A 13402-nucleotide genomic window follows, 5' to 3' on the forward strand; every position below is an offset into this window, starting at 1 on the left:
TTTTACACATTCCTTTAGTTACCTTTGTCACGCGTGATGGAGTGTGGGGTTTAAGAATCTGGCCTCCAGAACCTCTTTCTCTGACCCTGTTCAGTCGAGCCCCCATTCTTCTTTGTGTGTGCGTGTGTGAGTGTTTGTACTGACACCCTGCTTTTGAGTTCTGCTGCTGTCTGATATTGTGCAGGGATGAGGAGGACCAGACCTTAGTTGTCGCAAACAGTGCCTGACCTGGTTTTTAAACGCACGTTCAGAGCCAAGCGCTGCAGATTTCTGCAAGGCTTGCTTGGCTTTTTGAGACAAAATCAAAATATTTGAACTCAGGCCTTCTTTGGTCAGAAGTATGTTCCTTTAAGCTTCTGAGCCAATGCATCAGTAGATCATTTAGAAATATTGAATCCTTCAGAATAAGTTTATGGGGATCTCTTTGTTCTCTCTCTGCTCCTGCGTCTCCTAGTTTGTTGCTTTCTTGTTTTTCCCATACATTCCCCACTCCCTCTTTCCTCTCCTTATCAGAGATGGTGAACTATTGTTCAGTTGTCCAGTTACTCGTTTGGAAACTTTACAACGGGGGCTTTTCCTCTGAGCGGTTTAAAGAAGGCTATAAATCTGACCTGTTTAAATCCAGACTCATTTAAGCTGTGTTTTACTAAGACCTGATGCACTGCATTCTTCTGCTGCTTAAACAGGCTTTTTAAACATTTACCCTAAATGTATTTACTGGTCGACTGATACACTGTCTACATAGGAACAGACAGGGAACGGGGGCTATTTGTCTCTCTTTATGGGCCAGGAACTAGCAATGGCTGCCACATGGCCAAAGAAAATGGGGAGAGATGAGACAAAGAAAAGAACCCTGCAGACCTGTGCCGAATTTATTGAAAACAAAAAGGGAATAAAATAGTGGGGCCATTTTTGGGAAGAAACATTTTTGTAATATAAGAAGGACCGTGGAACATATCTTTTCTCTAAAATGCACATTCGTTTAAATTGTTGTTCAATATCAACCGTCAGTGTTCTGTTTCTTTCTCAGGGTCACGTTGCTACGAACAAAACAGCGCTCTGTGGATTACGCCGTTTATTCCATTTCCCTCGCCTGATTGCTAGAACCACGAAGAGTGTGTTCTCGCCATGACGGTCTAATACGATATGCATCTTCATGTTTGTGTATCTGATTATCGATTTACAACCCCATTCTTCTTTTTCCATCTGAGAATGTGAACGGCTGTGGCATTAGGCATCTTTACGATGGATTTTACTGTGCTGCTTACCAAGAGAGGGCCCAGTGTTTGCGGTAAATGCATATTTTACGTGGTGATAGAGTGCATTTTGCATCAGCGGATTAGTCTTAAAAAAAGAGAGGGCTCGCAGGAAGAAGGCACATAAAAGCACTCCAAGAGAGAGCAAGAGGTCAGCTTGACAACTTACTGTCGCTTACATTCAGCCATCTCATGTAAAAGTAGACGAGCGGTTGTCAGTGTGCGCTTGCACATCCAACCCCACAACGTAATCTCATTTACTGCGCAGCATGTTCACATAAAAGGTGCTCTTTGTCGAGCGACATATCAGACATACATCTTTTTGTTTTTCCCTCATCTCCCTCACCCTCTTGTAAACCCTGACAGCAGCGCATTTCCCATCAGGGTGAATTACACCGCACTTAGATCTAGAGGGCAGCATCTTTGAAGTTAAAATGGGGGAAAATATCATAAGTATAGGCTTTGCTCCAGATAGCTGTGGCTGCTCTCCCAGATGCTTCTCAAAGATTAGAATCATCAGTGAATAGCGATCTGCTCTATCATATGGCTCTCCTACAGATTTGGCAGCAGGTCCGACGGCGGGGTTGTACAGTACAGTGGATCAGGCCTGCATGGGCTAAAAAAAACAGAAGAAAATCCCTCAAGGAGCCATATATCTAAAGCACCATTCCAGTCACTACAGGCCCCATCGTCTGATAGCATTTTTAAGTTTATGTTGCCAAGCAACAAAATATCATTAAGCGCTATATTACCCAGTCGGAGAGGAAGCAGCTGAATGGCTGGTTAGAAGAAGTCAGTGGCACAATTGTAACCAGAGGACTCCCCTCTGTACCTGCCAGTTACCTACAGCATATGGTCTGACCTTCATGTCAAACTTCAGCTTTGAGCTGCAAATACCAAGCAGGTGTGGTGATGTCATCACATCTCATTTCACATAACTCACAGCTGTGCAAAGGGCACGCAGCGTTGTTCAAGCTGAAAAGAGGAGGACTGTATCCGTGAACTCTGGGTATTTGCTGCGACAGTGTTTCTTTACAGATGGCTGTCGTTTGTAGGCAGAAAGATCTTACAGTAAGGCTCGCTGCCAGGCTACTGCAAGGGAAGAAAGTTAACGGATGCTATGATGTATGAACGTCCAAGTCAGTGGATTTTTTTTTTGGTCCACAGCGTAGGCTCCAACCTGCAAAATAATAGAATAAATCTCAAAACCAGGACAATGAATCTCTCTGTTGCGTTATATCAACATAAAACGTATATAGTCTTTAATGTCCAAAAGAAAAAGAAACATCAGCCATTCATCACAAAGTAAAATATTTGAATTGTGGTTATTTCATGCCCCATTGTATGTGACAGTGGGGGGAAAAAAGAAGAAGAACCCAGGTCAGGACAATAGCGAGTGTTTTCATGATTTCCATCAAAGCAATCTTGTTGAAGCTCAAACATTTAGCATTGCCGCAACCAGCAATTAGGAAATGATTCAGCATTTTGATTGGGAGCCGTGTTGTGTGTGCCATGTTTGCTGAGCAAGTGGAGCTGCACTAAATTAGCATTAATGAATGTTATGGCCTCCCATCAGCGTGACAGGTCTATTCTTTAGATCTGTTTTAATTGTAATTAAGCCCTGATTAACGAGCTAGGGAATGTTTCATTCTCTTTTCAAGAATACAGCATAATATGTTATGAAGGCAATCAGGGGGTTGTCATTTTATCTGTTAATGAGGCTCAGCCATATGTCATAACAAACTTAACTTCTCTCTGTGTGTTTGGAGGCCTTGGTTAAGCTTTTCTTCTCTTGTTTTTTGTCCCTGCCATCTTTGCAGGCAAACTGCAGGTGTTTGTCTGCGAGTGGGAGGGTGTGTGGGGGTTTCGATCTTTCAAACCTTTGTTCCATCTCTCGACTTCTCTCTCATTTCACTGTGTCCACTTAATAAAGACAGTGAATGACCTTACATTAAAGCAAGATATATCAGTTAAAATTATAGTAAAGTCTATGCTTGTGTTTTTTGGAGCCAGCTGGAGAATTTGTTAAAAGGATCCCAGACATGACGCCTGAATAAAATTTAAAAACAGGAAAAGGAGACAGCTGTTAAACCATTATGTTTGTTTCTTCATTATTATACTTACTTTATACTTACTTGCCAGGCCTGCAGTGCTTATATATTGTGAGCATAAGCCAAGTGGCACCCTGGACGCCGCTGCTTTAAGTGGTTTGTACATGATCCCTACAAAAACATAATAATCATCATTACCACACTACAGTGATTAATATTATTTGTTTCAAGTCATATGCAGCAGCTGTGCGATGATTCTCACAGGCTGAAGAAGAGCAGGGATCTGTATGTTTGTTCTACATACAATAGACACAGAATCATCTCCAAAAGTGTTGACTTTGAGTTTGAGTCTGTCAAAATAGTGATAATAAATCCTGCTATATATAGTGCCGTTGCAGATGCAGTAATGCAAGATGAAAATAGTTGGGGAATAAGTTTAATATTTACTAAAATAAATTTTAATGTATAATGTCTCTCCCTCTAGATTGGATGTACATTTCAGGATCTCTTCTGAGAAATAAAAGAGCTCAAGGTTGGATTGAAATAAATAATTCAGGCCAGGAATTTGAATCAATCTCAGGCCATTTAGGCGAACCCCATGTGTTATGTACTATTGTCACCACATTTTCTGTACACGACTATAAGAATTCACTTTAACGATGCTATTGGATGTCTTAGCAAAAGACAAATAATAGCGCTATCAGTAAGCTATTTGCTTTTCTATTTTTGGATCAGTTAAACTAAAAAAAGAGTGTGGGAGATGGGTTAGAGAAAATGAAAAAGAATTAATTAAGAAGAATTAAAAGTATTATTTATGGTTAATAAAGATTTTTATAAGTATTATAAAAACCAACATTTTATTTTTAAATACTATGGTTGTCTTAATTACTGCAAGAAAGATGCAAAACCCCTACAGATGAAACTTGTCCACTATATGTATCTGAAAGTTTTCCAGACTACAAAAGCAAAACTGTGGGGCGACGAGACAAAGCTGTCTGAACCTGAGCTTTCGATGTCTGCTACGGCTATATCGGTGCACCAATCAGAATACAGTCTGATATGCAGAGCTAGACACTGACATCCAAAAGAAGTAGCTTGCAGCTCAAGATCACTGAATAAGATATAGACTGAGGTCAAACTTTCAAATGAAAATATTTATATTCAAACACTGAGCAAAATGATGAAAATTCCTAAAAGACACATACGCGCTGAAACTAAACAAAAAGTAGAGCAATTCAGACATGCTCAGATGATCTGCCTAGTGTTCTCTCTCCCTATCTTCTCCACCTTTCCTGTGAGTTCTCTAACATTATGTTTAGAGCAGCAGATAGACGTTGCATGCCTTGCAGAAACAGTAAGGGAGAAGGGTAAGCTGCATGTGTGCATTTGGGTAAGTCTTTGCAGTGCGTACATAATGGATACACTGTAGCAAGAGGATTCAGGCTCTGAGAGTGGGCGACAGAGTCACGCTTGATGTGGATCCTGAAAAGTTCATCAGCTTATTTGCAGCAGGCCAAAATGACCTTTAGCTCACCAGGATACATTCCAGGTACTTCCGATGGCCAGCCTGCCACTAAACGTGCTCAATTAGAGCTGATTTCTGTACTGTGAGGCTCAAAGTAGTCCTTAGATAAAAATACTCAAGAATATTATAAAGCACATAACATTCATCTAAAGGAACTTTCATACTCACAGCAGCAGCTACTCTCACAGTACAGTCAGTCAAAAAAGATGGAAATAGTTTAGTCTCCCAAGGATTTCACAGAAGCAACGTTTTCACAGACCAAAACATGTCAGCAATTATCTATCCTTAAATTACACGTGATAGCCTAAACCAAAGGAGGGGGAGAAAGCTTCACAACACTTTTAACCAGGAGTGTGTGTGATTGCCTCACAAGCAGTGGGACCATGTTGGTGTAGTTCACTTGTTGCTCTGAGTTCATAGCCTCCGAGAGACACAGCTGTCTGCTTCTTCTGACCTCTGTGTGTTTGTGCCTCTGATCACGTTAAGAGGCAGTACAAGGGGAGACGGGCCTTAGGCAGTTTGCACATTACTCAAGCTTTCTTGGGTGCTTTTCTATTGGCTGAAAAAATATGACTAATTTTTCATTACTTTCGTCAGTTTGGGTCGTCTGATCCCACATCTGCCTATAGCTAGAACCGGCCTAGTCTCCCAAAACCATAAGTACCTACTAGTTATAGGAGCTCGTGTGAGAACCTGACATGATTAAGCAAGTTTCCATCCAAATGGCAAAGCAGATTATTATTCTTTTTTTTATCGATCTTTCAAAAGCTGCAAAACAAAATTCACTATAATGTATTTTTCCAGTCACTACTTTTGTGACTGTATGACAAAGTGGGCACATCCAACCATATGTTTTCGTTAGATGCTATTAAATCGCTGCAGATGAAGAGGACAGTCTTGGATCGTGTAATTTAAAGCATTTCAGGCCAACCAAAGCGAAGTCATGAAGGACCATATCCAGGTACAAAGAGGATGGGGAGTCCTGCAACAGATGGTATGACCTCTACCAAGCCCTAATCAAAACATTGTATATTCAGTCTGGGATTATACAAAGAAGCAACTGTATACATCACAGAAACTTAAGTAGCTACAAGTGTGCAAGTGTAACTAGGAGAGAAGGGAAAGGGTGATTTCCACCCTGATTTTTTTTGTGACACATTCAAAATGTGCATAAAAACAGGTGGCCTGAAACACATCCAAAAACATACCATAAAAGGCCTTGTGAGGGTAACTTATGGCCCAGCCAGCGATTCTCGTGTAGAAAAATACTGAGATATTCAGACATCTGCAGGAACTCTTTGATTGTTATCCCCTTTCATGGCTCGATGTATACTCCACGGCAACGCTTCACTTGTTCACTTTTATCTTTCACAGTACTTGAGGATATGTGATGATTTGCGTAGCAATTGGAATATAATATCTTATAATAATGTGAAATCTTTAAAGCAATATCCTGAAACACTGTTTTATTAAAGGCTCAGCTTTACTAAAGTATCCCTGATCACAACGGTGAATGAGTTGCTGGAACTTTCTCATTTCCATTTCTCGTTTCTCGTTTGTTTGCCTGCTGATGATTCAAAGTGTTTTTCCAGAATTGGAGCTCAGAGAGTTATTTAAAATTACAACATCTTCTACTGTTTGTTATTGTCTTTCTCTTCAACACTGAGTGAAAAGAGAGAGCTGAGAGTAGGCATCTTGAGCATTTAACATGAGGTCTCCCCCTCCCACTAAGAAAAAAAGAGAGATGACATTAAGAATTCTTTTTTTGACCCTGTGCTTGTTGTGATTTTATTACATTAGTCTTGTAACACTGCTTTCCTAAAAGACTCTGGGTTTTGGCATCAAGCACCTTAACTTCAGCTCGCTTGTTTGTACTTTGGCAGTCAAAGGGAAGACTAACAGGATGTTGTTGCCTTTTAGTCTTATTGGATTTACTTGTTTTATGCAGAGTTTCCATCCACCTTCTGTGAACCAGGAGGCATTGGTGGTCTCCCGGCTCATTCATTCTCTTCAGCAGATTTAGAGAAATAAAATAACTCTGTCTGTCTTGCATTTGTCTTTCCATTGTTTTGTCACTATAAATTGCTGATTTCCACTGCTTAAGAAGTTTGTATTCAATGAAGAACAATAATGAATTAGACAGATATAATGACACCCAGAAGAGATCATAACCCAAGCAAGAGTCAGGGAACTGTGACGATGCAAGACTCTTGTGATACTAAACACAGACACCAACGGGCGTTTGGCCGTTAAGCTCAGGGAAACTGTGAAACTTGTTTTGTCACTGCTTTGGCAACATCAGATGACTGTGTCGTCAACATGTGTGTAAGTGTTTATACATGATTTCCCCTGGAAAGTGTCATGCTCACGGGTGGGTAGGGGGGGTTGGTTCTGGGTGGGTTGCGGTTAACCCCTCAAGGTCTCTAGGGTTACTGTGCCTCTGTTCTTTGTCATATTCTCAGGCTTTCTCACTCTTGGCTCTAAGTGGCCCGACAGTGTTTGACTGGCAGAGAAGTGCTGGAGTAGCTATTAGCTCCTTGTCTTTCTTGTCCTCTGAGAACATGAGGGCCTTATTAGCCTGGTGATCTCAGCTGTCCACTGGTGCTTCACCCATAACGACAGTCTAGCTGTATGTGCATATGAGCACACACACGGCATGCTCCTACAGAATCAGCTATCGTTCATAGTAGTTCAGTACACAATTTGTACAGGGCACTAAGAGGCCAAGCAGGGTTTCTGCTAGTCTTAATTAGGTCATTAACCATATTTTTATTTAATCAATTTAATAGTTTATTGGACCTAAAACCATATTTCTGTAAAATGTATATCCTTGTAAGCTTTTATTTTAAAGAATAAACCAACAACCTCCTGGAAATCTATTCTGAAATGGGGTGAGTGATCGCACAAATCACGGCACCTCCAACCTGGACAATAGTCAAAATTTATCATTACTGTTTATCATTTTATAGCTTAAATGTATTTATATTATACATTTATTAAGTGCTTGTAAAAAATGAATTGCTACCAAAAAAGAGTTGTATTTAACCAGAAGTTCAGGTCAGCAATTGGCTGTGTCCTAATAACCTTTATGGGAATCTTAAAGGCTTTTTTCTCTGTCCAAAGAAAGTTGTCTATGTATTCATTTTACAACAGTTTTTTGTTTTTGCTCTTTATCCTCCTGTCCATGGAGGAAATTCCATAATCCTTTCGCAAATCACTTGCTTTTAACTGAAAACAAACTGAAAACAACCGGAACAAAGTCTGCTGCACTGAATCTGTAGAAGAATACACTTGCTTATATCTCACTAGTATCAGGTTGGACCTTTATCAGAAATTTGGGGGAATATTGACATGAAGGCATCACACGGTTGCTGCAGATTTGATGGCTGCACATCCAAAATTGTATCCTGGGTACACTGTAGTCAGGAATGATGGCCATTGTCAACAACCTACTCGGGTAGGCTTTTTAAACAGTGTTCAGTTGGTACTAAGAGGCCCAAATTGTACCCACACATTACGCCACCGCTGCCAGCGTGAACCACTGATACAAGGCAGAATAGATCCATGCTTTCATGTTGTTTATGCCAAATTCTGACCCTACCATCTGAATATCACAGCAGAACTCAAGACTCATCAGACCAGGCAACATTTCTCTATTCTGTTGGTCAATTTTAGCGAGCCCGTGTGAATAGCAGCCTCAGTTACTCATTCTTAGCTGACTGGAGTGGCACCCGGTGTAATCTTCTGCTGCTGTAGCTCATCTGCTTTAAGGTTCCACGTGTTGTGTGTTCAGAGATACTCTTCTGCATACTTCAGTTGTAACAAATGCTTATTTAAATTACTGTTGGCCTCCTATCAGCTTGAAGCATTCTGACCTCTGGCATCATCACGGCATTTTCACCCAGAGAGCTGCCAGTCACAGGATATTTTCTTTTTTTTAGGCTAGAAAAGAAATATTGTCTGAGGAAATGTTTGTACGTCACTTCTTCAGTAACTTCAAAATGAATCCATTTGATGTGACTTGTTTTTCCTGAAGCCTGTAAGCATATATTTTTAGACAGGAGGACTATACATTTTTTTTTATCCTCCATCACTGCCACTGAAAATACATTATTAAGTGATTGAATGGAAATATTGAAAGACATTAGTGCTGCAAACAAAAGCTAGTCTACATATCTACGACTTCTCCTGTTTTAATTAATAAAACTACGATCATATCATTAAGGTGGACTTAGATCCCAAGGGCTAGTGAATGCCTTTGGTAGCATTTTGAAAAGGAGAAGGAAAAAAATGACACAGTGCACATTTACATTTTGTTTATCCAAGGTTTTTATAATATTGCATACTGAGTGAGACTAAAGAAGCATTTCTCTAAGGTCTTTCTGTTCCAGCCATCATAGCAGACTAAACTTCAGTAATACTACAACTAAGGATGATGTCAAGAACTGTAGCATCCATCCTACTACTGTGCAAAGCACGGGTGGGGGAACTTCAGGCCTCAAGGGCCGGTGTCCTGCAGGTTTTAGACATGTCCAGCTGATTTAAATGGCTACATAATCCCTCAACATGTCTTTAAGTTCTCCAGAGGCCTGGTAATGAACTAATCATTTGATTCAGGTGTGTTGACCCAGAGTTATATCTAAAATCTGCAGGACACCGGCCCTCGAGGCCTGGAGTTCCCCACCCTTGGTGTAAAACAACTATAAACCCACCACCATCTGAATAGACAGAATTCAAATACTAAAATTTTTGCGTTGGACTTTAACTCTTTATTATTTCGGTGATGTGCTCAAACATAAGCTGGCTCCTTAAACCGGAACTTTAAAAATGTAAGATTGATAGAAGCAACAGTAGTGTGTTAGAAGGTCTAAAGCTAAGACAAAACACGATCATATGTTAACAGCGCATGTCTTTGTGTTCGTATTTGCAGGTCAACGAGGAGACAGTGGAGAGGCTGGTGGTCCAGTACCCTCACATTGTGTTCAGCACAGTGATGCAGGACTGCAAGAGAACCCTGGAGAGAGCTTATCAAATGGGCTGGAGTCCCAACACATCGAACACTTCGTAGCTACTGCTGGATCACACAGACACGCTCAACAAACACACGCACACATAAGCACACAAAACACATTTGCTATACAAAGGCCCTTTTTTGTATACGCACACAAAATGCGAAGCTCAGTCATGTTTGCTTCTCATTGACTGTTCAAACATGCATGTGAACATGTAGCTACACACTCACAGACACAAAGTCTGAGTCCATCAGTTTTATTTGAAGCAAATCTCTTCAGTATGAGATTTTACAATTCAGTCAGGCGATGTAGTGATATCTGTTCTAGGCAAAGGTAAGGAGTATCACTCCTCATACCGTTTCACTTCTCTGTATCGTGGTGGGGTGATTAGAGGTAAAGTTGCAAGGCTAAAGCTTTGGTCTTGAATAAAAAGATTCAGACAATAAACATTCAGAAACCACTGGACCAGAATTATTTTAGTGAAATAACTTCAAAACAGAAAAATTAATTCACCAACCAAAACTGGTGATCTACACTGCACCTCTGTCGCCCCAGGAGGCATCATCTTACTGCCTCAGAGCAGACAACAACTGAACGGCCAGGACCTCAGACCTCACTTAAGGTTATTTGAAATTAGTTACGTTTATTTTGTCCACTTGAAACTTTTTTTTTCGTTCTTGGATGTTCAGTACAGTATTAAAAGCGCCTGCAGACTTGTACAAGTACACTTGGTGAGATTTTTGGCAAGGACAGAGCTCTTTGCAGTGATTCAGTATGCACATTGTTATCATACAAAAGGACGATTCACTCCAGAAGAAGTCAGAACTGTGGAAAATTTATGGCAAGAAGAAAGCATTGAAATGTGCATGTTTGCAGTGAGATCGTGACCTTACTGTCTCAGCAGGATATGGCGCATTTTGAAATGTGAAGATGAAATTGGCATCCGTTTTACCTGGAATCAAGTGTGCTCTATTTCCGTGCACGGATTTATCATTGACTGAGCGTTATGTTGAGAAATTTAACAGTGCTTGAAATAGCAGTTGCCTTTACCCAAAAATGATGGGCCATATTATAAGAATATTAACCACAGTCATCATGGTAATTAAGAGAAAGTGTTAAGCCTTAAGTGGTTAGCAAATGCCATCCAATTATAGAAATTATATTAGATTTTATTGGAAAAAAAAAAAAGACAAGTCAACACATTAAATGTTGTAACTGAGAAATGCTCATTTTGAATTGGGTATCAGTAGGGGGAGGGAAAAGTTGAGATTTGGGAAACAGAATGTAGCCCACACTTTTGGCTCATTAGTGCATAGTTTAATAGCCAAAATCCTCCGATTATATAAGGATGCATTAGTGCACATGGTATGGTGGTTACACCCCTCTGAAGTCACTTTAAATGCTGAATATATGCAAGTTTTTCCAGCAACATGTGCCATCCCAACAAGGACTTTTCAGTGAATGCCTTGCTTATTTCAGCAAGACAATGACAAACCATTTTCTGCATATATTGCAACAGCATGGCTTCGTAGTCAGAGCGTGTCTGCTGACTGATCTGTCTGCAAGCCAGGTCTGCCAATTTGGCATGAAATTCAAAGTCGTAATATATTTTTCAATATACAGCATAATTTCTCAATTTCAACATTTGATACAATGTCTTAGTTCTATTTTAAATGTTTCACTTAGCATCTCAACTTTTTTTTTGAAGTGTATTTGATTTCATATATACATATATATATATATATATACATATATATATAAATATAAATAAATACTGTGTGGGGTTTACTTATTGGAATATTGGTTTTGAGCATATACTTGTAACATTTGCTATGTAGCAACGAGCAGTTTCTCTTTCTTAGTTGTGTAGGATGCAAAGAAAAGAAAAAACTGGCTTGGGCCTAACACCAGAGTGAGAAGAAGTTGCAAGGTGAGAATCATCGTTTTCATCCATTCTTTAGAAATTCAGCAATGTACATTTAAAAATGCAAATATTTTTCTATGGTGTGAAGCAGCTCGGGGCTCAGCCTCCATGTCACTCTGATATGAACAATAGCTTACTGAGGTTAGAATTTAGAGTATTACTGTAAACTTTCAACAGCACATAGAGAATTCAGACAATTAAAAACATGTTCATTTTATTCGTGTCAGGATTTGTAGACTTTAACCGACGGAGGGTTTCTCCCTCGATCTGCTTTTGTTCTATTTCTGTTCTTTTGTAATCCACATATGCACTTCCTTCTCTGCTAGATGTTGACACACTTGATTCCTGATTTGTTAAGGCAACCGTAAATGACTGGATTTACATAAAGATGAATAAAACACTACTACTTCAAGCTTTTTTCCCCCCCCTCATTTCTTTCTGTATGTCTGGAATTGAGTCAGGAGAGGAATATTCAGAACGCCAGTGGAACACTTTTCCGCTCATTTTACAACATCTGTTGAGCACTTAAACATTTTTTCCATCAGGATTTCCAGACCCTTTATTATATGAGTTGCATATCAACAAAGAGGGCATACTATTTATAATGCTAGAATGGTGAAATTTAACACAAACTGCATTCTGAGGTAAAATGCAAATAGGGATACCAGCATGTTTTTCTTTGGAACCTAAGGCCTTGGAATGTATGAGTATGACATACCAAAGCCTCTGTATTTTTAGAAATAAAGATGTTTTCAACCCTAAACTGTGCATCGATCATCTCTTTTCTACTGAGCACCAGAACAAATAATAAACCTGCATTTCCATTGGGATAGACTTTCAAGTTCGGCACTTTGGACAGAATTTTTACATCTGAGACAAAGTGAGGATGCATCAGCTTGCTGCCCAGCAGGACAGCAAAGGACTCAAAGAGCTAAGAAGATGTCACTCAATATGTCCCCCTCTTATAAAGGCCTGTTTTACTGTTCAGTGTGTTTCGTGTTCAGTGATTAAACACTGGAGATAGCATCAAAAAGGATACAAAGGCTGGTTCTTCCCAGATGGATTATTTGTGTTGTCAACACAATTTGTATCAACTTGAGGCTCTGTTCACTTGATTATCAGCTAAATGACTTTTCATAATCTGAATAAACACATAGGGAGCTGTTTTATCAGGTTTTGTTTACCTTTTGTTTTTGTTGTGTTGAGAAGACTGTACTGTGCAAAAGTCTTTTGATTTTTTTGTTTTTTTGTTTGAAGTGGCCTTGAGCACTAGTTCTCCAGCCTTTCTGAAGATTTTTCAAGATTGTTGTTGGCTGCTTTTTCAGTCCAGTCTTTTAGAGCATGGTTACTTTATTTGCTTAGTCACTTAACACTGACCTATCAATCATTCAAGCATAGAATAAGTCAAGGGATCAGCCAATTCTGTCTGCAGAAAACTTAAAGAACCAACTGTTTTTTGCATTTTGGTGTACTTTGTTACTTTCTTTAGTGGAATTTGCAAAATATGGCAATAGTTCTGCACCAACAAGGTGATTCCCAACGAGCTATTATCCAAACTTATGCCATATCTTGACATGATGTATAGTGCGTTGCAGAAATCGGGCAGGTGGTGGACAAAAGAAGTGGGATGTTTA

The 13402-nt window shown here is 39.7% G+C and overlaps 1 protein-coding gene across 2 annotated transcripts in view; it reads left to right on the forward strand.

Moving 5' to 3' along the window:
* The window catches only part of fbxl17 (F-box and leucine-rich repeat protein 17), a 229773-nt gene extending 217242 nt beyond the window's left edge, over nucleotides 1-12531 (forward strand). For both annotated transcript variants that reach the window (XM_040050698.1, XM_040050699.1), the window contains exon 11: nucleotides 9763-12531. In XM_040050698.1, coding sequence (XP_039906632.1) covers nucleotides 9763-9900 — 138 coding nt within the window. In that variant the 3' untranslated portion in view covers nucleotides 9901-12531. The remainder of the gene's footprint in view (nucleotides 1-9762) is intronic.
* The last annotated feature ends 871 nt before the right edge of the window (nucleotides 12532-13402 follow it).

The sequence above is a fragment of the Simochromis diagramma genome, unplaced genomic scaffold (assembly GCF_900408965.1).
Source record: "Simochromis diagramma unplaced genomic scaffold, fSimDia1.1 OVJJ01000131.1, whole genome shotgun sequence".
Lineage (NCBI taxonomy): Eukaryota > Metazoa > Chordata > Actinopteri > Cichliformes > Cichlidae > Simochromis > Simochromis diagramma.